Here is a 26,115-nt window from a genome sequence, read left to right on the forward strand (position 1 = left end):
ATCATGGAAAGACCTCAATATCTTGCCATAAAGAGGCACTCTAAAGGCCCTGTTACACGCTACGATTTAGTGACGTCGTTGCGTGTGACACCTACGAGCGACTCCGAACGATCGCAAATAGGTTGAAAATCGCTGATCGCTGACACGTCGTTCAGTTTCAATATTGTTCTGAAGTTCTAAAGAAAGTTTGAGAAAAGTTAAATAAAAGCTGTGGCCGACCCCCGTCCACTTAAGGGAGACCGGTTGTGATAGGACACGGGAGGCCTGGGGTAGATGGGATGGTGGACGCCATCAGTCTCTGGACAGCTTAGGAGTAAACTATCACCAGCAACAAACCAAGGGGAAATGCAGATATAAGTAGACACAGGGAGTGGGGATAAATATTTGGAGCTGAACTGCCAAGGTATCCGCAGGGTCCAAAAAGGAAAGAATTAACCCTAACAAGGAAGATACCTAAAACTCCATTCACACCAAAGGAGAACGAATGGAATATCAAGGAGCACTTTGTGCAGCCAAACACAGCGACCTTCTGCAGTCGGACACCACAGGGTTGTCTGTCAACCGTGACACACCCATGACAGTAGGTAAGCAATTAGTACAAGAGAAATTGATCATTTCACAACTGTAGGATCAGACTACATGGGGTGTATTTGTAGTCTGTTACCATGGCGACCCATAGATTTGCTGTATGCATAAAACACTAAGATTTTGTGCAAAACCGCTAGTTTTTTTTATTGTAGAGGTGTTGAAACAATAAATAATGGATGCAAAGACTTAAAATCACAAAATCACTGCAGACAGGACGCCGCTGAGCCATAACAAAAAGTGGAAAGCCCCATTGAGTGGAAATTGAGTCCAAGTAATTACGTGCCTTGATTCATTAGTCTTTATTAATAAGAGACTCTTATAACTTCTACATTTACAGGACAATTCTGGTCTCATGAAAAATTGTGACTATTTTCCCAGTGACACGAGGAAATCAGAAAACGTAGGTGACCGGGTGACAGGCCGGCGTCTAATACTGGGAGGTGCTCCGCGTATTTCATAGCCTGATGATTTTGCTTGTGGTCAAAAAGGAGTAGTCAGGACGTTATCATGGACTTCTATAGGGTTGTCATAGGCGTGCTCATGTTCTCGGGATCTGAAGATAAGAAGAGACGTATCAATGGCGGAGACTGGAAGATCTGACTATTCACATATGGCAAAGTGAAAAGCGCATGAAAACAACGCAACAACCACAGTATTTGCAAGTGTTGTAGTCTGTAATCTGTAATCTGGTGTCATCTCATGTGACCAGTGGGTATTTGGGCCTCCTCAGACACCAAGGCTTGGTCCCCGTCTACCTCTGCACCCCCCGTTAGTTACACCCCTGATCTTTGTAACACATCTTCATTTTTAATTTTATTATATTCTCTTATTGTTTTAGTGTGATGTGAGGAAAAAAAATCTACTATTGCTACTAGGAAAATGACAACAAGGTATCCAGCGGTGTAAGGGGTACTTCTCACATAGCGAGATCGCTGCTGAGTCACGGTTTTGGTGACGCAGCAGTGACCTCATTAGCGATCTCGCTGTGACACTGAGTAGTGATCTGGCCCCTGCTGTGAGATCGCTGCTCGTTACACACAGTGCTGGTTCGTTTTTTGCTCGTTGCTCTCCCGCTGTGAAGCACACATCGCTGTGTGTGACAGCGAGAGAGCAACGATCTGAATGTGCAGGCAGCAGGGAGCCGGCGTCTGGCAGCCTGCGGTAAGCTGTAACCAAGGTAAATATCAAGTAACCAAGCGAAGGGCTTTGCTTGGTTACCCGATATTTACCTTAGTTACCAAGCGCAGCATCGCTTCCACGCGTTGCTGGTGGCAGGGGGCTGGTCACTGGTCGCTGGTGAGATCTGCCTGATTGACAGCTCACCAGTGACCATGTAGCGACGCACCAGCGATCCTGACCAGGTCAGATCGCTGGTGGGATCGCCGGAGCGTCGCTTAAGTGTGACGGTACCTTTACATAAAGACATTACCATAGGTGACCTTTATAAAGTGAAATGATCCTCGCTTGTCTTCTGAGTGCCTATTGTACTTTTTTACAAGCTTCTGCTTCATGCTGTCTGTACCTCTGCCTTACCCGTTCAGATTTAAGCCTGGTTGACCTCAATTCCATCTTTAGCTATGGTTTGGAGCTTCGCTGATATGTCGGACCTTCCTCCTGGCATTGACCCTTGCCTATCCTGTCCTGTGAATATACACATCCCTGCTCAATATCTTCAGCAGCAACAGCAAATCGGCTACAATCCGGGAATCTGGCATACCTCTGGGGCTATAATCTCGTGTACCTCTAGGGGCTACAATCGGGTATATGTGAAGCCCTACAGGTGCGGTGCAGCAGTGTATTACCCTTAGGGACTCCACGGGATGAGACAGTCTGGTCACAGGTAGGGAACCTTCGTTTTGGGATTTGTCGTGACGCCACTCTCAGAATTGCGGTCAGTGAGGACCACCACTGCAGGTTAAGGGATGCCTGGGGCTGATGGTGGGTGCAGTCGGTTGTAATAGCCTCCTGAGAGTAAGGCAAGCCCCAGGTCCCTGTGTATGTGTGTGGGACCACAGGTCGCAGAATGACTCAAACACAGTCCAAGAAGTCTTTTAACGTGTTTACTCACTGTTTGGAGGTCACGGTGAGATGCCCGGGCGGCACTGTGATAACCAGGTGGAACCAGGAATTCCAGGAGGCCGTTCTGAGGGTAGCTGTCCACTCGCCCTCCTTGCACTCTTTTTTTGTTTGGGAGGATCCCTTGCTTGAAGCGTGGTAGGACCCCTCCAGGGAAGCTGTTACTACCCTGCTCCCCTCTCTCTGGCCCGTCTGCCGGCAGCGTGGCCTTGGTGGGATGGCTTCTGGCCCTGTCCCCTTATGGGCCTGGTGATTGCTGCTTGGCTCGAGCTCTGTGTAGTAGTGGTGAGGGCATGAAGTACCCCCCACCTGTAGGTTAAGCAGCTCTGGATGATTTGCTGCCTGTACTGGGGATCTGTTTCCCCTTGCGTGCTCGGATACCAGGATCTCCGTACTCAGCCACCCCTCTCTCTGGATGTCTTTCAGGCCGACCCACGGTACCCTTTCTCCCCCGCTTTCAGCTACTGCACTCCTCAGGACCTGGCCGACACCAGAGCCCCCTTTCTGCTCCCTTCCACACCCTTCAACCTCCAGACTCCTTCTCCCCTTCCTCTCTCCTGCTTCCTAGCAACCAGCCTCTGAACACACCCCTAGCTGGGAATTGAAAGTTAACCCCTACTGGCTACCCAAGGGTCCCTTCTAGTGGTGTGGGAGACCTGGTCACTATGTGTTTGTGTGTGCACCTCATCCTGGCCTTTGGAAATTACCTGGAAGCATTGTCCCCGCATGGGTGCAATACTCTGTGGTGCCTGACCAGGTCAGGGGCGCCACATATATGTCTGGCAATTATAATCTGGGGATCTGGCCAACCTCTGGTGGCTACACTCTGGCATATGTCTGGCAGCTATAGTCTGGGGATCTGACATGCTTCTGGTGGCTACAATCTGGGGATCTGGTATATTTCTGATAGCTAAAATCTGGGGATCTGGCCTGTCTGGTGGCTACAATCTGGCATATGTCTGGCAGCTATAATCTGGGGATCTGGCATACTTCTGATGGCTACAAACTGGGGATCTGGCATACCTGTGGTGGTTACAATCTGCGGATCTGGCATACCTGTGGTGGCTACAATGTGGGGATTTGGCATACCTGTGGTGGCTACAATGTGGGGATCTGGCATACCTGTGGTGGCTACAATGTGGGGATTTGGCATACCTGTGGTGGCTACAATGTGGGGATTTGGCATACCTGTGGTGGCTACAATGTGGGGATTTGGCATACCTGTGGTGGCTACAATGTGGGGATCTGGCATACCTGTGGTGGCTACAATGTGGGGATTTGGCATACCTGTGGTGGCTACAATGTGGGGATTTGGCATACCTGTGGTGGCTACAATGTGGGGATTTGGCATACCTGTGGTGGCTACAATGTGGGGATTTGGCATACCTGTGGTGGCTACAATCTGGGGATTATCATCTGACAACTCTGGTAGATACAATCTGGAGATCTGGCGTCCGTCTAGGGGCTAAAAACTGGGGCTCTGGCATATTTCTGGTGGCTACAATCAGGAGATCTAGCGTGTCTCTGGTGGCTACAATCTGGGGATCGGAGAGGGAGAGTGAAAAGCTCTGTGAGGATGTTAAGGGTGGGTCCCTTAAGGCCCCCACACATATAAAATGAAATTTAACTGAACCGGCTGACCATGTAATAAGTATGAGACCTCCTGACTCATGTGACAGATGATATCGGAACTATCTACCGGTTGAAATGTCAATGGTCGATCTTTTTTTGTCCTCGGGGCCGGTATCTGGCAGCGGCTTTCTCCTCTCTGCCGGTGGCGGAGCGCTGTTTGGCTGAAGGCTATCTAGTGTACGTACAGCTTTAGACTCTGCCCAAGTTGTTGAGCGGCAAAAGTCATAGGTCACCTTTACATTTGATTTGTATTATGTAATTACAGTTTAGAAATCCAACCTGCTCCATTAATATCCATACCTGCTGGTGTAGTGACCATAGGTGCCATTGGGAACAGCTGAATTGTCGTGGACCTTAGATTCTCCACTCGGGTCTGACTCCATGTTGGATCTGGATAAAAAGAATAATGACGTTATAAGTATGAAAGTCAATTAAACTAAAAATTAGTTAATTCTCATACATATAAAATATATGTTTGGGTATATGTGAGTGTCGGACTGTGGCTGTCGCGTTCCTGCCACTGAAGACACCAATCGCGTTGTTGTATTGTAGTGTGAATAATGTCCTGCGTCTATTGTGAATATTAGGTCATGTGATACCTCGTGTTTCTGTGATATGTGATGATATATAATGTATAGTAATTATTGTTTGTGGTCATGTATTGCATAACACTTTTTTAGGAAGTTGTCGGACTGTAGGGTAACCAATAGTTTAGCGTTAGGATTAGCCACTATGGGAGGAGTTAAGTGCAAGGGAAAGTGATGGGTCATTGTAGAAGATTCAGTGAAGTCCTAGTGAGCGAAACTGAAGGACGTATAGGGGGATTATAAATAGGGAGTGGTATTGCTCTATAGGCCACAACAGGGGCTTATAAATAGGGTGTGGTATTACTCCATAGGCCACAGCAGTGGGGTTATAAATAGGGTGTGGTATTACTCCATAGGCCACAGCAGGGGCTTATAAATAGGGTGTGGTATTACTCAATAGGCCACAGCAGGGGCTTATAAATAGGGTGTTCTATTACTCAATAGGCCACAGCAGGGGCTTATAAATAGGGTGTGGTATTTCTCAATAGGCCACAGCAGTGGGGTTATAAATAGGGTGTGGCATTGCTCAATAGGCCACAGCAGTGGGGTTATAAATAGGGTGTGGCATTGCTCAATAGGCCACAGCAGGAAGATTATAAATAGGTAGTGGTATTGCTCCATAGGCCACAGCTGGGGTATTACAAGTAGGGTGTGGTATTGCTCCATACGCAATACCAGGGGCAATAGGGTGTAGTATTGCTCCATAGGCCACAACAGGGGCATTATAAATAGGCTGAGGTATTACTCCACAGGCCACAGCAGGGTGATACAAAATAGGCTGTGGCGTTATTCTATAGGCCACAGCAGGGGGATAAAAAAATAGGCTGTGGCGTTATTCTATAGGCCACAGCTTACAAATGGGTGTGGTATTACTCCACAGGCCACAGCAGTGGGGTTATAAATAGGGTGTGGTATTGTTCCATAGGCGACAGCAGAGTGGTGATTAGACCTGCTGAGAGGTTGGACAGCACACACATTCTCCCAAACTGCCGGCACCAGAAGTCCCACTATTCCACTATTCTCAGCTGGACAGCAGCAGACATTGCTGGAACAGGTCAGATTAGGGATATAATAATAGCCATGATCGATGTGTTGTATTGATAACAGACTGCGATCGATCCTCCTATAGTCTGACTCTACAGCCACGCACCCTCCCTGTTACGGGGGAAATCGGCAGATTAGGACCAGGGGATATATATCCCAATCGCCAGTCGGGGCCCACCGTGCTCCAGATGGCAATGGAGCTGCTGGCACCCTGTGGGTTAGGTGGAGACTATAGAGCTGATGACTCAGAGATAACCCAGGAGACCTGGGAACCGGTCACGTGTGTAGGGATACATCAAACCGGACGACAACCCAGTTAGCGTTTCGGTGGAGCGGGCGCTACTCCGACCACGTGTGTAGGGAACATGTCAGGCCGGATGGTAACTAGTTAGCGTTGACAGAGAAGACCGCTGCGACAGCGCCCTCTCGGCCACGTGTGTAAGACATGTCAGGCCGAGCGGTCCTTCGATTAGCGTTTCTGGTCACCACTCGACTGGCCACGTGTGTGAAGGACACATCAGACTACGTAGTCACACCAGTAGCATTTGACTGGGAAGCCGAGGAGAGAAATAGGGGTCACACACCCAATCCAGGAACACCCTGTTAACTCCACAGGGGTTCTGGAATACGCTGTCCGTGCGCGTAGAGGGCACTCTCGGACAGGTGACGCAGCAGGTATGCTGTCCGTGTGCGTAGAGAACACAACCGGACAAGTAACGCAACAGGTATGCTGTCCGTGTGCGTAGGATGCACGAACGGACAAGTAACGCAACAGGTATGCTGTCCGTGTGCGTAGGATGCACGAACGGACAGGTGACACAGCAGCCGCAGTCCAGTTAACGCCACTGGACTGCTATAGCACAACTGGAACGGAAGCAAGGAAGCACGGCGCCTGACCCTGATGTGCCGAGCCACGAATCTTGGTGTGACAGGCACCGTTCGCCTACCCCTACCCACCACTTCCAACAAAGCTTATGCCACCATGAACTCTAAATGAAGACTGTGCACCTCCATGTTGTCTCCAGCCCCTTTTATAACCTGGGTCCACCCCACAACTAGGGTGGAACCACCAAGGTCCAATAGCAGAGTGCCATATCATCAGCGACATCACCAGCGGCATATCTGGAACCGCCACGTCATTGATGACCTCATGGCAGCCACGCCCCAAACACTTCACTAGTCATCGTCTGACGACCAATGGTGAGGTGCCAGATCATAGGGGCGGGCCTCTGCGAGCCAGTGTGGAGTGGCCACGTCATCAGGACACCTGACACCCTCTGCCCTATCAGGACTTGCCACCTCACGGACATGCTCAGTGAGGTCCTTACCGGACCTAGCCTCTGATGCACTAAGTGCCTGAGCATGCTCAGTAGCCTGAACAACAGACTCAGAAATCAGACTATCTGCCTGAGCATGCTCAGTAGGCACATCCCAGAACTTAGACACAGCACGAAGTCCAAGTACCTGTGCAAAAAGGCTGTTCGGATTAATTGTTGGAGCATGCTCAGTAGCCTGAACTGAGGACTTAGTCTCAGGAATGGCACTATCAGGCTGAGCATGCTCAGTAGGCAAAACACCGGGCTTAGACTCTGGCTGGGGTAAATTGGCGCACGCATGCGCACTAGCCGCCCCTCCACACTTAGACGTGGTGGAAGGAGCAGCCAACTGGACGACCCGAGGCACGGCCAAGAACGGCAGCCGGCGCCTGGGCGCAACAGGAACCGCAGCAGGCTGCTTGCGGCTATGGCGGCGCCGGTTCGTAACACTCCCTCCCTTCTATCCTCTACTATAGAAATAGGTAGGGTGCAGATGGAAGGGTCTATGTCTGAAGGATCAGACTACAAACGTTTTTTTGTAGTTTATTACCAATGTGAGACAAGAAGAAAAGCTCTGCATGAAACATGTGCACACCGAGAATAAATATAGATAATAAGTATGAAAAACGTATTGTCTCTATTTATTCTGGGCGTGCACATGTGTTCATGCAGAGCTTTCTTTCTTGTGTCATGGTCTCATTTCGGGTTGTTGTAGCACCCGTGATTATTGCTATATAGCAACATTGGTGCACCCCACACTATGTATCTTTTATTAGCAATGTGACACATAGATACATAGATGTGTATCAGCTGTAGACACAAAACAACAGGACGTGTTTGTTTAACCAAAACTGTTTGCAACATTGTATTGTTCTTTATGCATCGAGACAATAAAATATTTTCTAGCTGCACCTCCTCAATAATCCGGGACTAAACAAAAATAATGGAGTTCTTATTTGCACGATGTGAATGGTCATAGGCAGGAAAGTGCAGTATATCCCGCACAATGCACAGGAAACACGGCCGGCATTCCAATCACTTCCTGAATGTAAACTTTTTCAGATTTCAGCATTCAGGCTATTGTTTTGGATCCCTGGTGAAGTTTTCACTAGGTGCATTGAATCCTTGCACAGCGGCAGAGGTGGAACTAGAAGCTCCTGGTTCTGCAGATCAACTTTTCTTTGTAGCTATGTAGCGCCCCTGAACCCATCAGGACACTACAAAGTACTGCATCCTGTCAAAGATGCAAGGCCTACCCCCAGGAACCTGATAGACCAGTGCCGGTTACAGCAAAACACATTATAATCCCAGTTTTCCCCCATCTCCACAGACTGGTGACAGACTAGACATGGACCCAATGGATGGTCACCTAGGGGTGGAGCCGATCCAGTCCACTAGACGACAACCAGGTGGGAGTGGACAGACAGTTAGACAGTTAGTAAGTGGAAGTGAGAGGAGAAGGATGTAACCGCACTGATAGGAGTGTGTGACAGTTACCTGGGGGCCCAGGCGGTTGGTTGCCGGTGGAGTATGGTGGAGTACTCCCGGAACCATAGCACCAACGGGGCACAGAGCCCTAGGTCAAGCAAACACTCCAGGCAGACCTGATCAAAATCTGCAGAGTGAGGGGACCATCCAGGACCTCACTGACCTTAGAAGTCCGGGGCACCAGCAGTGACGGGAGAACCAGGGACCGGAACAGAACACCGACCCTACAGGGTTCACACGGCCACCGTACAGACCCAAGACTAAGAGACAAACAGGAAGGGACCCCAAGTCGCTCCAAGCCACGGGAACCCACCAACTAGAGAAAGGTGCAGGAGAAAGAAGCCACCAGGTCATCAACCGGCACTGGGACTAAGGCAACTAGAGGTGAGGACCAGCCTTCCTCCGGGTACCAGTTACCAACTACAGTGAGAAGAACCAATTACACAGCAACTCCTTGTGTGGTGTACCATTCTTTCTGCGCCTAACTTCATCACCTAACCCCCTGGGGCCCCGGCACCGCTCCAAGGCCACGGAGATCTGGGAATTTCGAATTTTAATCCGGGGACCAGTTACCATCTACTGTGAGTGAAGAGAACCAATTACACAGCAACTCCATGTGTGGCTTACCTTATTCCCGTGCCTAACTCCATCACCTAACCCCTGGGGCCCCGGCCCTACTTGCGGAGGGCCCAACATCCAGGCTGGCCTCACATCAGCCCCAGCGGAGAGACTGTGCAGCGGCGGTTCCATGACCATAACCGCAACCCGCAAGTAGCATCACGATACAAACTTTATTAACTTTCCCTCTGTAAATATACCCCTTTTCAAGCGACCCCCAGGGTCACGGAAGCGGGCAACAGCCACCCAGTGACACATCCCAGTAGGTCACTGCCCTGGACCGAGTACCCCATAGCCCTGGGCCGCACAGTTACATGTAAGAAATAGACTACTATACCTAAGCTGTGTTATGTCACCACCGGAGTCCGCTCCAGCGACTTCTGCTCCGATCACCAGGCGACTCTGTGTTCCTGCTGTGGATGGTGCTGGTGATGGGAGAGGAGTCGATGCCAGCGGCACTGGTGGGTGCAGGCTCCGATCATCCACTGGGCTGGGTTTACCTGGGATCTGCAGTACCGCTGGCTGACTGTGGGTGGCGTGTGTCTTTCAGCTGAAGTTGCCAGCGTTCAGCTACAGTCAATGGGAAGACACCACACCCTTCTTATTCCCCCTCCTGTCTGCTGACCTCTGCCAGAGATAGTTCTGATTTCCTGGCTCCTGGTCCATTCTGTTTTGTGATTCCTGTGTGCTGACGTCTGCGTGTTTCCTGACTACCCTTCTGCCTGCTGTTTTTGTACCTCACTGCCCGATCTGGATCTGACCTCTGCTCCGTTTTCTGATTACGTCCTTGCCTGCCGATCCTGTCCCTGTTCTGCTATTCCTGCTTTGACCCTGCCTGACGACTACTCTCATCGGACTGCAGCCTTCCACAGGTAATGATCTCCAGGGCCCTGTGTAATTCCAAAGCCCTGTATAGGGGTTAAAAGGTTTCAGGGTTCTGGGGGTCCTGCCTGGTGAGTGGCTTCCCTCTAGCCTGTCCATTACATCCCACCTGAGTCTGTTGATCCAGGCAGGCGTTACAAGCTGCAATCGGGGGGAGCCAAACTACTCTACTAGTGCTTAGTAACACTCAACTAAAAAGAAAACAGAACAACAACAGTGTCACGACTTTATCCAATTATTCAATGTCTAAACAACATTAATTTGACCTTTCTCACTCCTTATCCACTCCCCCAGTGAGAATTATGGTTCTAGGAGATCTTTTTCGTAGCTGGGTGGCAGCTTGCTGCGACAGAAACCTCCCCTATTACATTTTATCAGTGGACATCAAGCAAGATGAATTCGCCTAACTGTGTTACTGAGCCCCATTTCATTCTAATGCTATGGCCAAACATTAGGAGAGGGGACGACTGTCACCCCACGCAGTTTTCTACAGTATGGCAGATAGTCCTGCAGGCTGATAGATAAGCATTTCCCATCTTCACTGAATGATGATGTCACCGGGCGTTGCCCTCCTAATGTCACGGCTATCTTCTTGCCAAGACTCGGTTACGATTGGCACTGGAATTAAATGGCATGAGCATTCGGGGAAGAAAAATCACCCAGGCAAGAAACAAAGGCGACGCTGACACCTGGGCGGAGTGTGGCTTTTGTAATGGATTTACTGTAATCTACATGAAAGTTGTAACACCTCTTATTAGGCAACGCAAGAGAACAAAAACAGGTCAAACCGATACCTGAGAAACGTATATGTGATCCTTAAAGGGAACAAACCACCAGAATTTTGCTGTATAAAGTGAAGGCAGTGCCATCCAGGCACTAGGACGCGGAGTCCAGGCATAGCTGTTATAGACAGATCCGATGCTGGGTTTATGAAATATCTTCAATCAAAGTTGCAGGAATGCCCTGCACTTTGATTGACGGGTGCAACAGGGGCAGATCTTTGTGGGTTGGATCTTTGGAGTATATTCCTCCTCCTCCAGCGTGCTCCTGGCTTGCCCCCTTTTCTTTATTTGAATATCACGCCGCGCTACCATTGCTGTTGTTGGGGCACGAGTGCATGGTCACAGTAATTCTATCTTCATTAAAATGGTGCATGTGCGTACCGCCATCTCCGGTGCCATTTTATTGAAGACCATGAGTAGCAGAGGCGCATGCGCAGACATAAAAAAAAAAAAAATCTGCACATACGCCAATGCCGCTGATACTTTTCACCACAGTGTCTTCAATAAAATGTCACTGGAGATCGCGGGAAGAGCATGCGCAGACTCCGGTGCCATTTTAATGAAGACAGAAATACTGTGACAATCTGCACGCGCAGCCAACAACCATAACGGTAGTGCGGCGCAATATTCAAATAAAGAAAAGGGGGCAAGTCAGGAGGACGCCGGAGGAGGAATAAAGACCAAAGATCCCTCCCCGTTGCACATCTCAATTGTGTCTAGGTCCCTGCTGGCCCTGAACTCACTCTGACTGGTCTTGCTACTGCAATAAACCAACACGGCGAAGATAAGACAAACAGGTGGGGAAAGATACAGCATTCCTCGGCTTCTCCAGCAGCAAACGTCTCAGCTGCAACTGAAATGAACACCTCAGCTTCCCCAGAGACAGGTCCTTCAAAGTGTCCTGGTGATTGTTTTACTTTGTGTGTGGAGTTGTCCCATTGTCTTGTTGTTTCCTCCCTGCTCTTGTTTTTCTCCTAAGTCATTTTTGTCTTATATCTCTGTGTGTGCGAGACGTGAGATACAGATTTGGTTTCCCTTGTTTGTCTATTTCAGTTGGCTTTAGGACTCCTGCCCTGGTCATTCCCAGCGTTGTGGGGAGGGGGTATAAGATCAGGGCTGGTCAGGAGCAAGGCAAGGAAGGCGGCCCAGATCTCCTCACCAGCAAAGGTAACTCTGGGATTAGGGGTAGTGTCTCGCCCCAGGGCTATGGGGTACTCGGTCCCTGCTCTGGTTACATTGGGACAGTTCACTTGGTGGCCATTGCCTGGTTCCGTGACCCTGGGGGTAGTTTTTTAAAGGGAGGGTTATGTACAGGGGAATATTTAAAAAGTTTGTATCATGACGCCACTTGCGGGTTGCAGTTATAGTGATGGAATCGCCACTGCACAGTTTCTCACCGCTGAGGCTGGTGTTAGTGGCAGCCTGGATTTTGGGCCCTCCACAAGTAGAGCCACTGCCCCAGGAGGTAGGTGATGGAGTTAGGCGCGGAAAGAAGGTAGGCCACACAAGGGATTGCAGTGTAACTGGGTTCTTTATTCACAGAGGTTTGATGGCTGATACCCGGAGGAAGGCTGGTCTTTACCACTGGTTACCTTAGTCCCAGTGCCGGTTTGGTGACTTGGTGGCTTCTTTCCCCTGCACCCTTCTCTAGTTGGTGGGTCCTCATGACTTGGAGCGTCTGGGGGTCCCCTCCTTGTAGTCTCTCAATCTTTAGTCCGTACGGCGGCAGTGTGAACCCTGTAGGGTCGGTGTTCTGTCCCGGTCCCTGGTTCTCCCGTCACTGCTGGTGTCCCTGGACTTTGTGGTCAGTGAGGTCCTGGATGGTCCCCTCACTGCAGGGGTTGGATTCAGCCGGTTCTGTCTGGTTCTAGAGAACCGGTTGTTAAAATAGCAGCCGGTTCCCAGAAGCGGCAACAAACAGCTCCGACGACCCGGTTCCCTGTATTCATTTGTGTTAGTGTCTCTTTAAGACACTAGCACAAATGAATCCCCGTACCTCCGCGCCGCACTTCCGGGTACAGTGAAGCCTGTCTGTTCTCTGACCCGGCGTGCAGCGACGCGATGACGCTGCAGAGGTGACGGCAGTGTGAGGAGGGAGCTCCTCCTCCTGCCGTCTGTCAGCGTGCAGAGACGAGCCGCGGAGGATGACGGAAGACAGGAGAAGCTGCCGGTGCCTGGAGGTAAGCGCTCAGTGAGCCGAATCTGCAGGGAGCAGGGAGAGGAGCCACATTAAGATGGCAGCTATATGGGGAGATGCCACATAAGATGGGAGCGCTATATAGGGAGAGGGGCCACATTAAGATGAGAGCGCTATATAGGGAGAGGAGGCCATATAAGATGGGAGCTATATGTGGCTATATGGGGAGAGGAGGCCATATAAGATGGGAGCTATATGTGGCTATATGGGGAGAGGAGGCCATATAAGATGGGAGCTATATGTGGCTATATGGGGAGAGGAGGCCATATAAGATGGGAGCTATATGTGGCTATATGGGGAGAGAAGGCCATATAAGATGGGAGCTATATGTGGCTATATGGGGGAGAGGCCACATAAGATGGGAGCTATATGGGAAAAGGAGCCATATGGGACAGGATCTGCAGGGGAAAAGGAGCACATGGGATGAGATCTGCTGGGGAAAGAGGCCATGATGGGATCTGCAGGAGGAAAGAGGCCATAATGGGATGAGATCTGTATGGGGAAGGTCGTCCGTTCCAATTTTAGCAGGGCTCCTTTAGTAATAATTTTTAAAAACTGTATAAAAATCATTTAATACAATATGACTGACAGTGACTGGAAGAACTGGTGCTGGACAGGAGAGTGAAGGTATAGGAGGGGAAGAAGATCTTACTTTAAATTACTTGTATTTTTTGGTTGAGGAAAGTGCGTGAAAATGGGTTTGGCTAACAAAGTGGGTGTGGTTACAGAATGGGTGTGGTTTTCAAATGGGCCAGGTTTACAGAGAAGCTGTTGTTAAAAATTTGAATCCCACCCCTGCCTCACTGTGCAGATTTTATGAGGTCTGCCTGGAGCATTTGCCTGACCTAGGGCTCTGTACCCCATTGGTGCTATGATTCCGAGAGCACTGCACTGTACTCCACCGTACTCCACCGGCAACCACACGCCTGGGCCCTCATCACACACGGTTGCATCCGTCTTCTCTCACTTCCACTCATAGACACTAACTGACTGTCTGACCCCTCTTCCCTGGTTGTCGTAGTGGACTGGATCGGTTCCACCCCTAGGTAGCCATCCATTGGGTCCAACTCTAGTCTGTCACCAGTCTTTGGGGAATGGGTAAAACCTGAGATTAGAATGTGTTTTGCTGTTACCGGCACTGGTCTTCTGGGTTCCTGGGGTTAGTCCCTGCATCTTTGACAGGATGCAGTACCTTGTAGCTCCTGATGGGTTCAGGGGCGCTACAGTAGCTAGTGTCCCCTAGCCTGAAGGCCAGTCCAGAAGTCCCGTCCCCTGCTCTCCACCTACACCATTACATTTTCCTGATCAACACTTCCCATGACATACACATTAAATTGTCAACAGAACACATTGATATTGGTGGGTTTGGCCGACTCTAGGGTATAGGGGCTCTTTGCATACAGATTGATACCGGCTGTACATACCTTGTGTTCCACCTTCGTGAAGGCTGCAGACAGCAAGAATTTATCAGTTCAGAAAAATAGACCTCAACTGTATAGAAATGAAGCCTCTGTAGCCTCTTTGAGAAGACTACAATTATTCCGATCAGACTCCGTTCCACCATTTATCATGCACACCGGTGGTGGCCATTTCTCTCCCAGCTCCCTCTAGAAGACCACTTTTCAATGGTGGTCCTCTCAGAGAGGTTCTGTTGTGTTCAGATATTCCCTTGCTTTCTGATTCTCCCAGTGAGGGAAATCTGTTCCTTTTACAATGTAACAATATTTACAAATCTTCTATCTCTGATATATTTACATATGAATGTGACCAGCAATCATCTAGAAACACAGCGTACCCCTAAAGGCACCAAACCTCGTGCCAATGTTCACTTTTTGTATGAAAAGGGAATAAGGAAATGTATCCGTTTGCATGAAAAATAAAATTGCAAATTCAATTTTGGTAGCTGAGAAGGACAACGCAATTAATTCTCCCCAATGTCAACCCTTAAAGGGGTTGTCGAGCCCAAAACAAAAATTGTTTATTTGTGTTAGAAACACAAATTTATTGAATTTACTAATCCACTTTCATTGGGATCGCTTCCCCCGTGCCCTGATGTCGGTGCTGATCCACTCCACTACCTGATTTGTTCCATCACTGTGTGCCGACACATGACAACTGAGGTATGAGAATGGGGCCGGTTATCTGGCTTATTTCATTAACTGTCAGCCTCCTACTCTGTCTCCGCGTTGATGGAAAAAGGGCCCGACTTAGCTAATGAACTCATCCCCATTCAAGCCCTCACTAGTCATGTGCCAACTGTCATGGCAGAGCATACAGACGCTCAGCACAACACAATGGTGACAATAGGGATGGAATAGAAGGAAGGTCCTCGCAATAGGGAGAGCGTACACCTCCTGCAATTCACCTGAGTCTGTACCCTAAGCTCCCTAATGTCCTTCCTCTCGTCGCCGTCACGTGCCTAGGCCCTCGCTTGCCCTGAACTCACCCTGACTAGTGAGAAGGCTGGCGAGAACACTAGTCTCACCACTGAAACAATACAACCCAAGGTAAAGGAGATAAAGAAAAAAAGACACAAGAAAAAAAGGGCTGGATGATTTCCTCAGTACACAAAACATTGTTGGTTATAAATGACTAAGTTACCAAATGTAGAACTGGTGGAGGAAGGTTGAACTAGATGGACCTAAGTCTTTTTTCAACCTAAGTAACTATGTAACTATGTAAGAAGGAAAACACTCCAAGTTTCTTCAATGCAGCAAAACACTGCAATAGTCATGAATGCTCAGCTTCTTCCAGAGAATGGCTCCTTCCAAAGTTGTCAGCAATAGAATGAGAATCTATAACCGGCATCGGATGTAAGGCACATGGCTTTTTTATAGCAAAGGGGAGTGATCACAAAAGAGATGCACCTGAGATGAAGGCTACAAAGAACAGCCAGATAGGAAAGAGTCCTTAACCCCTGCAGCACTAAAAGAAAGTAGATACATTCAAATACCAGTTGCAGACCTGTGAACAATAAGGCGTTGTGACCTTCTGATCCCAGACTCGCCAGAGGTCTCCTGAGAGCGGGACACACTCATGACCCCAACACATAGAGAAGTGGGTGCTCCATTTCAGTGTTGGAAAGTACCTAGAGTAGAGTCATCCAGAGCAGAAATCAAAAGATCGAGGCAGGAATTCTACTGGGGATAAATCCACTGAGATATCCTACAGAACCCAACAGAGAAGAAGTCATTTACTATGAAATGGTGTGTGAGGTATGAACGTCATCCCAACCCGAGACCTGTATCCTGAGACTAGGAGCCATACGGCTGCGGAAGAAAAAGAAGGGGAAAGACAAAATGAAGGACCACCGGAGAAGAAGTTATTTTTTACTGGTTTGTCTATAACTTGTGATTTTTCCCCAAAATCCTATGCCGTTAATGACAAGCTCAGCTCTGGATCTAAACTTCTAGTTGTAGTAAAGTGTGTCGCCCAGGGAAGGGGGTACTCGGTCCCAGGCAGTACTTGTAATTGGGAATAATAATAATATATAATAATTTTATTCATTTCTATAGTGCTATTAATTCCACAGCGCTTTACATACATTGGCATCACTGTCCCCAATGGGGCTCACAATCTAGAGTCCCTATCAGTATGTCTTTGGAGTGTGGGAGGAAACTGGAGACCCCGGAGGAAACCCACGCAAACACGGGGAGAACATACAAACTCCTTGCAGATGGTGTCCTTGGTGGGATTAGAACCCAGGACCCCAGCGCTGCAAGACTGCAGTGCTAACCACTGAGCCACCACAAGACTGCAGTGCTAACCACTGAGCCACTTTAGTGGCCATTGCCCGGTCCCGTGGTCTGGGCCCCTTTTGTAATGGGAGTATTTACAGGGGAGATAAGAGTTTTTGTCATGTGACGACACCTGCGGGTTGCGGTTAAGGATGGAGAACTGCCGCTGCTTAATGTGGGTACTCCCAGAGCTGATGGTAGTGGCAGCTGTGATGGTAGGCCCTCCGCAGGTAGGGCTGTGCCTGAGAGATGTAACGGGGGTAATAACAGAGACCACTCCAGGTTGTCTTTAACAGTCTCTACTCACTGTGGACCCAGGAGTTGATGGTTCAGGTCCCTTGGAGGACCAGTGCCAATGTAGTGACCCAGGTTGCTCTATCCCCGGCACTCTCATTTGGTTCGGTCCCCGTAGCGTGGAGCGTTTGGGGATCCCGACTGTCTCTTGTGGGTTACAGTCTTCTTCTTTGTATGGTGGGCAGTGCGGACCCTGTGGGGAGGTAAGTGTCCGAACCCTGATCCTAGTTTACTGCTGATGCCCCCGGATTATTTGGTTCGGTGAAGGTGTCCTCACCGGGCAGGTATTTATCAAGTCGTGTAGAACTGGCGCCTGATCTAGGGCCCTGTGCCCCGTGCACACTCCGGTCCCAGCGATATGTCTGATACCCGTCCTGGTGACCTCTCTCCTGTGTCCCTGGGTCACTGCTGCACGGACCCAGCTCCGGCACGTCCGCACACCTCTCCTGTTTGCCACACTCTCTAGACTCTCTTACTGACCACTCCCACGAGGCTGGCTATACCCAGGGACTCATTCCTTTCCATAACGACTATCCCCTTACATGGTTAACCGTCTATGCCCAGTGTGGAGAGGAGAACTAGGATTTTGGTCGTGTTTTGGTGGTATCGGCACTAATACTCCAGGTCCCAGGGGGTAGGTTCTGCCTCCCTAAGAGGATGCAGTTCCCTGTAGTGCCCTGAGGTTCTCAGGGGCGCTACACTAGATCTAAACTAGCAAAGAAGTGAACAGGCAATTCTTTCCTGTAGGTGAAGATCCATCCTCAAGAACCCTTCTAGATCTCCATTACTGAGCTTACACATTTCTGACCCCTACATGGGACATACAAGCATCCCCTACACATATGCTCTTCTATAACGCACCCTAATAACAAATATTGCAACTTGTCCTCTGTAACTTAAGTCACTTATGTTTGCACATTCAGACCAGAAGTTGATAGCTCACTACTGCCACCTAGCTGCTAAGAACGGTGGAAAAACTCCTGCACAGTTATTGCATACCGGATCACTAAATATCAGCATTCACCACTTTAGGATCCTTTTCTCTCACAGATGAATCTCTTGCCCTAATCTGAACGCTGACAACAAACCTTTGTACCCATCGAGGTCACGAGGGTTTCTCATACAAATAAGTGACTAAATTCTAATTTGGCTAAAATCTAAGACCTTCTCCTGCGGTTACAAGTAACACATCAGTGAGCGTCTCCAGTATTAGAAATCATGGATCCTTTCTTCCAGAAATTGTGCATGTTGTTGGTGGCAGAGCACATTCATGTTAATGGAGGGGAGCTGCAATACCGGCCACGTCCACTAGGCAGGAGAGGCGCTGTTTTGTGAATACAGATAGGTGTGCAGCTATTTGCGGTGCACTAATTGGCGACATACATGCAGAATACTTACTTAGACGATTTCTTCAGAACGATCTTGGCCACATAGATAACAAGAACAAGGAAAAGGAAAACGGTCACGGCAATTAGACCTGTGCCCCACTGAGGAATCGCCCTGGCCTCTGTAATACAAATATCAAGAGATTAGACATTAGATCCATCAACTGTTATGAACAGAGACATAACATGAAGCTTCCGAGCCCCAATGCAAAACCAGTAACAGCCCACCCTCCCCCCAAATCACACATCAGTCATTGTACTGGTCTATACGGGACGGAGGGGCTTTCTGACTCCTCAAACTCTGGGGTCTTACTCACGACCTTATTGCCTCCAATCATTACGTATAGCCATGATTTACCATCTTCCAGCACCGTGGCATTGCCCCTATCACTGCACCATCTCCGGGAGATGTGACTTTGATTTCTTGAGTTGTCCAACCTCCATTGGTGGTCTGATTTAGAAAAGACCCTCATTATTTAGAATGGTACGGCGTCTTCTTCTCTGGTAGACGCACTATGTCCTTGCATTATACAAATCATTGAAGTGCAATTCTTCATTTCGCCTGTGGGGGCGCTGCAGGGAAATTAATCCCTTTCTGCCAGATATCATAGAGGAGGGGGTTAGAAGTAGAATAATTTGTGAACTAACAAAAAGGAATTGGCCATTTTGGGCTAATGCTGTCAATTAAAGAGAAGTGTTGATAAAATCACTATTAATCAGCAGGAGATTATCATTACAGGACTACTTGGCTTGGTGCAGGTAGTCCAGCATATTCATGAGCTCTGTATAACTTAGATCTGCAGCAGAGAAAACACTCATTTTATCATAATGACAGCAAACAGCTCAGTAAGTGACACATCGCTGGAATCAGGGTCTCTGCCCCTACATTTTTCACCTCTGCCTTTGTCTTCTGCCATCCTGAAGGATGGAGCTCCTGACAGGTTTGAGCAAAATCCCAACTTCATTATGTAGCATTGAACCACTGAGCTGATACGTTTTCTGCATCCACCCCCCCAAAAAAGGTTAATTTCCAGAAACAGTTTCTGCTTAAAAACTCATGGTTTTTAAATACGTCAAAAAGCTGCATGTGAACACGGACCGACGTCTGATGTTCTCGTACAAATGCTTTCCATGGTTTTCACGGGGAGCACTCATACCCGCCATGGTTTATGGGGCTGATCACGTGTCCGTGAGTTTTAGCAGATGGCGTGGTCCGTGGAATATCATGGAGACATGTACAGTTTTGATTCTTAATGCAGAATAAAGCCGGCACCCTGAGTATGGGGTATTGTGCTCGAGGAAAGGACAAAGTCCTCCATAGCAGAAAATAGAACCTCAGCCCCAAATAAGACAAAAGAAGCTCAATAATGCTGCAAAAGTGAAGATTTATTACAATTTAGCACCACAGAATAAATCCAACGTTACGACCTCCTTGAGATCTTTATCCATGGTGTCTGTAGAGAGAGCCAGGGTATAGGCATGCCCGATAATATGCAGGGTGAGATGTTGCACACAGTTCACACACTGTTCAGTGGGTACGCCGTCACTCGCTGCGTCTTTGAGGAGGCACAGTTCAGTGAAACGTCCAGCGATTTATATAACTCTGCATAATCTGCTCTTCTGGAACACAATAGATCACCCTTACAGCATCTTAAACATACATGGGTCTCCAGTCCGTTAATCCAGCGGGTCGCCCACACAGGTTTGGGGTACACTCCTCAGTCTTCTTTTTCTTTCACACTGACCCCGGTCAGGAGTCCTCAACGGATTTATGGTCCGTATAGTCCACACTGGAGGTATGGCAGCCTCCACACACAATAAGAGATTACCGTGAAGTGGTAATGGGGCAGTAATGAATTGAACAATACATTAGCTAAATATCTCTTCTTTCAAATAATCCTCAGCAGTTATGCAATGTCACATTTCAGTTTTTTCAATTTTTCATATGGCTAATTCCTTATGTATTATAAAGCTTGTTCATATTTCTCTGAATTTGGTGTGCAGCCTTCACTTCATATAGATTGTGTAATTTTTAGCTAGCACCCTTTTCTCATTTACAATGGTGTTCCAGCAGTCTTTTTGATTGTTATGCAGTTTTTTTTCTGTCTGGGAACCCAGTCCTGCCCTTTAGCCATGTTTATTCAATTTCCTATATAGCCAGGTTCCTGGCTTCCCATACACAAGCAGGTTTCAACCGCACATAGAGGTAACATTAGGTTAGGCACCCATGCACACAAGCAGGTTTTAACCACATATAGAGGTAACATTTGGTTAGGGGCCCCATTAATAAGAGATTACCGTGAAGTGGTAATGGGGCAGTAATGAATTGATCAATACATTAGCTAAATATCTCTTTTTTCTAATAATCCTCAGCAGTTCTGCAATGTCACATTTCAATTTTTTCAATTTTTCATATGGCTAATTGTATTTTTCATTCTTTGTGTATTATAACAGAGAGCACAAGAGAGAGGTGTTCAATGCCGCGCCAATAGATCACTTCAGAAGATGTTCAGATCAGTGTCACTTTATTGTCATTCAGGTCGACGCGTTTCTGGGGCATCTGCCCCCTTCATCAGGACCACCAGAAAAAGAAATAACATCCAATCAGATCTACCATATTGGTGGCTGCAGCCCTGGATCGGTTGATATATGCGATTATAGTAGTTGTGGCTTCTCACAACTACAATTGGTGAGTAGATCTACTCCCCTATCCCCACCCCTTACATATTGGGGTAAGACCCTATTGCGCTTGTTTTTCCACAGCTGTTTTTTCTTGTGTATTATAAAGCAGTTCTGCTTGTTCAGATTTCTCTGTATTTGGTGTGCAGCTTTCCCTTCATATAGCCTCCACACACTGACTCCTACTTGCAGCTCCAGCACTTTCCAGACTGGCTGCAATCTCTCTTCAGACTCCACATGTCAAACACAGACTGACTCCATTTTACACGGCATGTGACCTGTCAGCCATATGTCAAACACACCCATAGGCGGGGTATGTAGGTGACCAGACCCACCCGTCTCTCCAGCCACCTGTGATCCTCACCCTGTGAATACTGCAGCAAAACATGGGACACCAAAAGTACCAACCCCCCAAGGATCACACCACTTATGTGGTACATACCAGCCATTAATAATGTAGCCATCGCCTTCTCACGGGTTGGGTATGGCAGCTTAAGCTGCAGGGGATCCACGACGTACGTGTCGAGTGCCAGATGCCAGGTGTGAGAAAAAGACCTCGAGGAGGTCGAAACGTTGGATTTTTTTCTTTGGTGCCGAATCAGAATACATTTTCCGTTTTTGCAGCATTATTGATTTATTTTGTCTTATTTGTTGCTGAGGTTCTATTTTCTGCAATTTTGATTCTTGATCAGAATCGTCAATCCAAGTCTATGGGTCCGTAAAAAAACTGGATCGCACTTGGAGGCCTGATTTTCCCAGGCTGTCACATAGGAGAAGGTGAGAAAAACAATTTCTCCATGTACAAAAAAAAAACGATGATACTTGGACTACATTCCGATCTATATAATTGTTTTGTTTTTTTCCTACGTGAACAATGCTGACGTCTGAACGGAGCCTTATTGCGGCACAGATCTCACTGGATGGATTATTTTTCTTGCAAGGAATAAGAAGTGATTGAGCAATGCCTGTGGCCGTAATCTGGTAATCCAGACTCCTTGTGTCTGCAGAAGACACCGCCGCTCCGGTCACCTCCAAGCAGCAACTGAGGTGAGTAGCGCGATCTGCTGAGGTGTCACTGAGGTTACCCGCTGTCACCGCTGGATCCAGTGACAGCGGGTAACCTCAGTGACAGCTCAGCAGATCGCGCTACTCACCTCAGTTGCTGCTTGGAGGTGACCGGAGCGGCGGTGTCTTCTGCAGCTCCTGTCACCTGCATGCTGGAAGCGACGCTGGAGTCCGTGGATTACGCCGGACATGGAGGGTTTGTCGGGGTTAATAAATTGGTAATGAGGGAATGTGTTTGTGTTTTTTATTTCTAATAAAGGATTTTTTCGGGCGTGTGTGTTTATTTACTGTAACTTACAGATTAATCATGGAGGGTGTCTCATAGACGCCTGACATGATTAATCTAGGACTTATTGGCAGCTATGGGCTGCCAATAACTCCTTATTACCCCGATTTGCCAACGCACCAGGGCAAATCGGGAAGAGCCGGGTACAGTCCCAGAACTGTCGCATATAATGTATGCGGCAATTCTGGGCGGCTGTTGGCTGATATTGTTAGGGTGGGGGGCTCCCCATAACGTGGAGCTCCCCATCCTGAGAATACCAGCCTTCAGCCGTATGGCTTTATCTGGTTGGTATTAAAATTAGGGGGGACCGCACGCCATTTTTTTTAATTATTTATTTATTTATTTCACTGCACAGTATAGACCCGCCCACCGGCTGCTGTGATTGGGTGCAGTGAGACACCTGTCACTCAGCGTGGGGGCGTGTCTCACTGCAACCAATCATAGGCGCCTGTGGGCGGGGAAAGCAGGGAATACGAGATTCTTTAATGAGCGGCCGGCTTTTTCAAAATAGTAAAAGCCGCCGGAGCAGTGAGAAAGCCGTGCAGCGCCGCACCGGGGGATCGGGGAACGGTGAGTATGAGAGAGGGGTGGAAACTGACCGACAGACTGTGAGAGAGGGACAGAGATAGTGACGGACCGACAGAGAGAGACTAGAGACCGAGAGGGAGAGACCGACTGACAGGGAATAGTGATTGACAGACATTGGGAGACATCGCTCGTTTCCAGTGTTTTAGGAAACATGCGAGAAATGTATTTAGAAAATCGGATGTCACTAAGATGGTGTGAGTGCCGTCCCGTGACATCCGATTTTTTACACGCTCCCATAGACTTGCATTGGAGAAACTCGCAGTAGAAACTCGCAAAAAAGCAGCATGCTGCGATTTTTTTCTCAGTCCGATTTGGACTGAGAAAAAAATCGCAGATGAGAGCTGAATCATTCACTAACATGTGTCTGATTCCAATGCGAGTTTTTCTCGCATTGCTCTACTGCGAGAAACTCGCAAGTGAGAAGCAGCCCTTAGAACGGATCCTGGAGAGATCTATTAGGAAAAAAGTTCTGCAAACACAACTTTTATGTCTGTTACATAACTGTCTGCTGGATCTGTTTGTTTTTTTTAACATTGGAGTCTATGGAGAACGGATCCGTTAACTGATTGCAATTTAGCCGTCCATTTTTCTTGCATTTGTAACGGATCTATTTTTTTTTCTTACAGGATCTGTTACAAATGGAAAATAAATAGCAATCTGTTAATAGATCCATAGACTCCAATTTAAAGAAAAAAATGGATCCAGCAGAAATCATTTTGCCACCGGATCTCTGCAGGATCCGTTCTAATGTATGATTACAGGACATGGTGAACTCGGCAAACTCATCCCGGCGTCTCACAGATGTGTATTACCATTGTTTCCAATGTAGAGAATCCTCCCCAAAATACACAGGCTGGATTCCAGGCTCATCACTGCACTGATACATTGTATCCTATCAGCATAGAAGAGATTGTGCTGTTGGCTCTGTGCACACATTGAGTATTTGGTCGCAGAAATTTCTGCACCATTTCTGCTTCTCTTGGCAGGAAATACGGCACACAAATATACGTGTTTTGCAGCGTTTTTCTATTGAATTGAAAGGGTAAAAAAAAGCTTAAAAAATGCTGAAAGAATTGACACGCTGCAGATTATTTTCTGCATCAAATCTGCAAGGAGAAAACACTTTTCTCATTGACTTTTTATGTCAAAACTGCACTTAAAAAAACATTAAAAAAATGCGATAAAAACGCACTGTGTGCACACAGCCTCTAAGGCTATGTGTCCACGTTGCTTTTTACCTGCTTTTTACTTGCTTTTTTGCTGCTTTTTCAACTGCAGCGTTTAATGCCAAAATGGATGTGTTCTGCTTTTCAAGCAAAGTCTATGGGAATTTGGGTTTCTTGTCCGCACTTTGCAGTTTAAACTGCAGCCTTTTTCAGGCAGAAATTTGGGCAAAAACTCAGCTTTGCAGTTCAAAACGCAAATGCAAAAACAATTGACATGTGAATTGTTTTTGCCATTTGGGTTTTGCACTGCAAAGCTGAGTTTTTGTCCAAAGTTCTGCCACAAAAAGGCACCTTTTTGAACTGCATAGTGCGGACAAGAAACCCAAATTCCCATAGACTTTGCTTGAAAAGCAGAACACATCCATTTTGGCATTAAACGCTGCAGTTGAAAAAGCAGCAAAAAAAGCAGGTAAAAAGCAACGTGGACACATAGCCTCACTCACAGAGCATTGCCTAGATTGGAAACATTGTAGCAAATCTTTTAACAGAAAATACTTTTGGACCCAAGTTTCTCATATACGCCAAATGTATCCATGGGACTCTGTTTACCCAATAGAGGCCAAAAGAGTGGGCTTTGGTCTCTTTTCTGGCATGATGTGATGTGAACAGAGCCTTACAGCAAGCACTGATATTGAAAATGATAAAGAATAGAAATTCAAGCGATATTAAGATCCTTTACTCCATATGATATTTATAAATATAGGATAAAAGCAAATGTAACAGAGAACAGTAATACAGGAGCCTACCTGACTGGCAGGAGACTGGTCCCAGAGAGAGGAGCAGCAGCGAGAGGAGCTGCAGGACCACCATAGCTGCACAGACACCCTCCGACCGGGAAAACAGGCTCCGAACACACAGATCCGGACGAGGAAGAATTCCTGCAGTTAATGCTCAACCTGCCAGGTATTTGGAAACACCTCTCCACTTTGGGAGGGACCTGGCAGCTTCGGTCACAGGAGATAATTAGTGATGAGCGAGTACTAAAAAGCTCGGGTGCTCGAAGCTCGGGCCGAGCCTCCCAAGATACTCGTGTACTCGGTCCGAGCACCGAGCCCAATGTTATCCTATGGGAGACCCGAGTATTTTTGTGAAATGACCCCCCGGCAGCATGTAGAAACCCTAAAAATGTCACAAAAGTCTCAGAAGAGTGCTCAAATGACATGGCAACAGCATGGGGAAGACCCCTTGAAGCATTTATCACTCAAAAGTCACAGCTGTGAACAATTTTGTCCGCGTTTTACGCCATTTTTACGGACTCACCAGAAAACCTTCCAAAATGACACCAAAATGAATTTTCATGGCGGAAATGTTAAGGGCACATACCCAATAGTGGGATAGAGCTGGTGTATGTTACTTTTTGAGATTAATACATGAAAGATTTTACGTAAAACATTGTGTGGCACTCCGATGTCCAAAACGCACGTTTTGTGCTTTTTACTAACGATGTCGGTCATTTTTTTTTTTTCATTCTATCTCTCGTCGGTCGGTCTCGCTCTGTCTGTCTCTCTCTGTCTTGTCTGTCCCCCTCTGACAGTCTGTCGGTCATTCTCCCCCCTCTCTCTTACTTACCGTTCCCCGATCTCCGGCGCGGCGCTGCACGGCTGTTCACACTGTTCCGGCGGCTTTTCCTCTTTTGAAAAAGCCG

The 26,115-nt window shown here is 47.8% G+C and overlaps 1 protein-coding gene across 1 annotated transcript; it reads right to left on the reverse strand.

Moving 5' to 3' along the window:
- Window positions 1-863: 863 nt before the first annotated feature.
- On the reverse strand, window positions 864-25,356 carry PDZK1IP1 (PDZK1 interacting protein 1). Its single transcript, XM_075320529.1, has 4 exons — window positions 25,217-25,356; window positions 18,640-18,748; window positions 4,597-4,686; window positions 864-1,141 (listed from the first exon to the last, which is right to left on the reverse strand). The coding sequence occupies exons 1-4, from the start codon at window positions 25,278-25,280 to the stop codon at window positions 1,069-1,071; spliced, it is 336 nt and encodes a 111-aa protein (XP_075176644.1). The 5' UTR covers window positions 25,281-25,356; the 3' UTR covers window positions 864-1,068.
- Between the last annotated feature and the right edge of the window lie 759 nt (window positions 25,357-26,115).

The sequence above is a fragment of the Anomaloglossus baeobatrachus genome, chromosome 8 (genome assembly GCF_048569485.1).
Source record: "Anomaloglossus baeobatrachus isolate aAnoBae1 chromosome 8, aAnoBae1.hap1, whole genome shotgun sequence".
In the NCBI taxonomy this organism is placed as follows: Eukaryota; Metazoa; Chordata; class Amphibia; order Anura; family Aromobatidae; genus Anomaloglossus; species Anomaloglossus baeobatrachus.

Bases quoted from the DNA above. Each gene is read 5' to 3' on its own strand.
- PDZK1IP1 (XM_075320529.1), bottom strand. From the start codon at position 25,280: ATGGTGGTCCTGCAGCTCCTCTCGCTGCTGCTCCTCTCTCTGGGACCA. The intron at 4,687-18,639 runs GTAAGTATTCTG...CTTTTTATCCAG, and splicing joins GTTCTGAAGAAATCGTCTAA to ATCCAACATGGAGTCAGACC. The intron at 1,142-4,596 runs GTATGGATATTA...TCTTATCTTCAG, and splicing joins TATGGTCACTACACCAGCAG to ATCCCGAGAACATGAGCACG.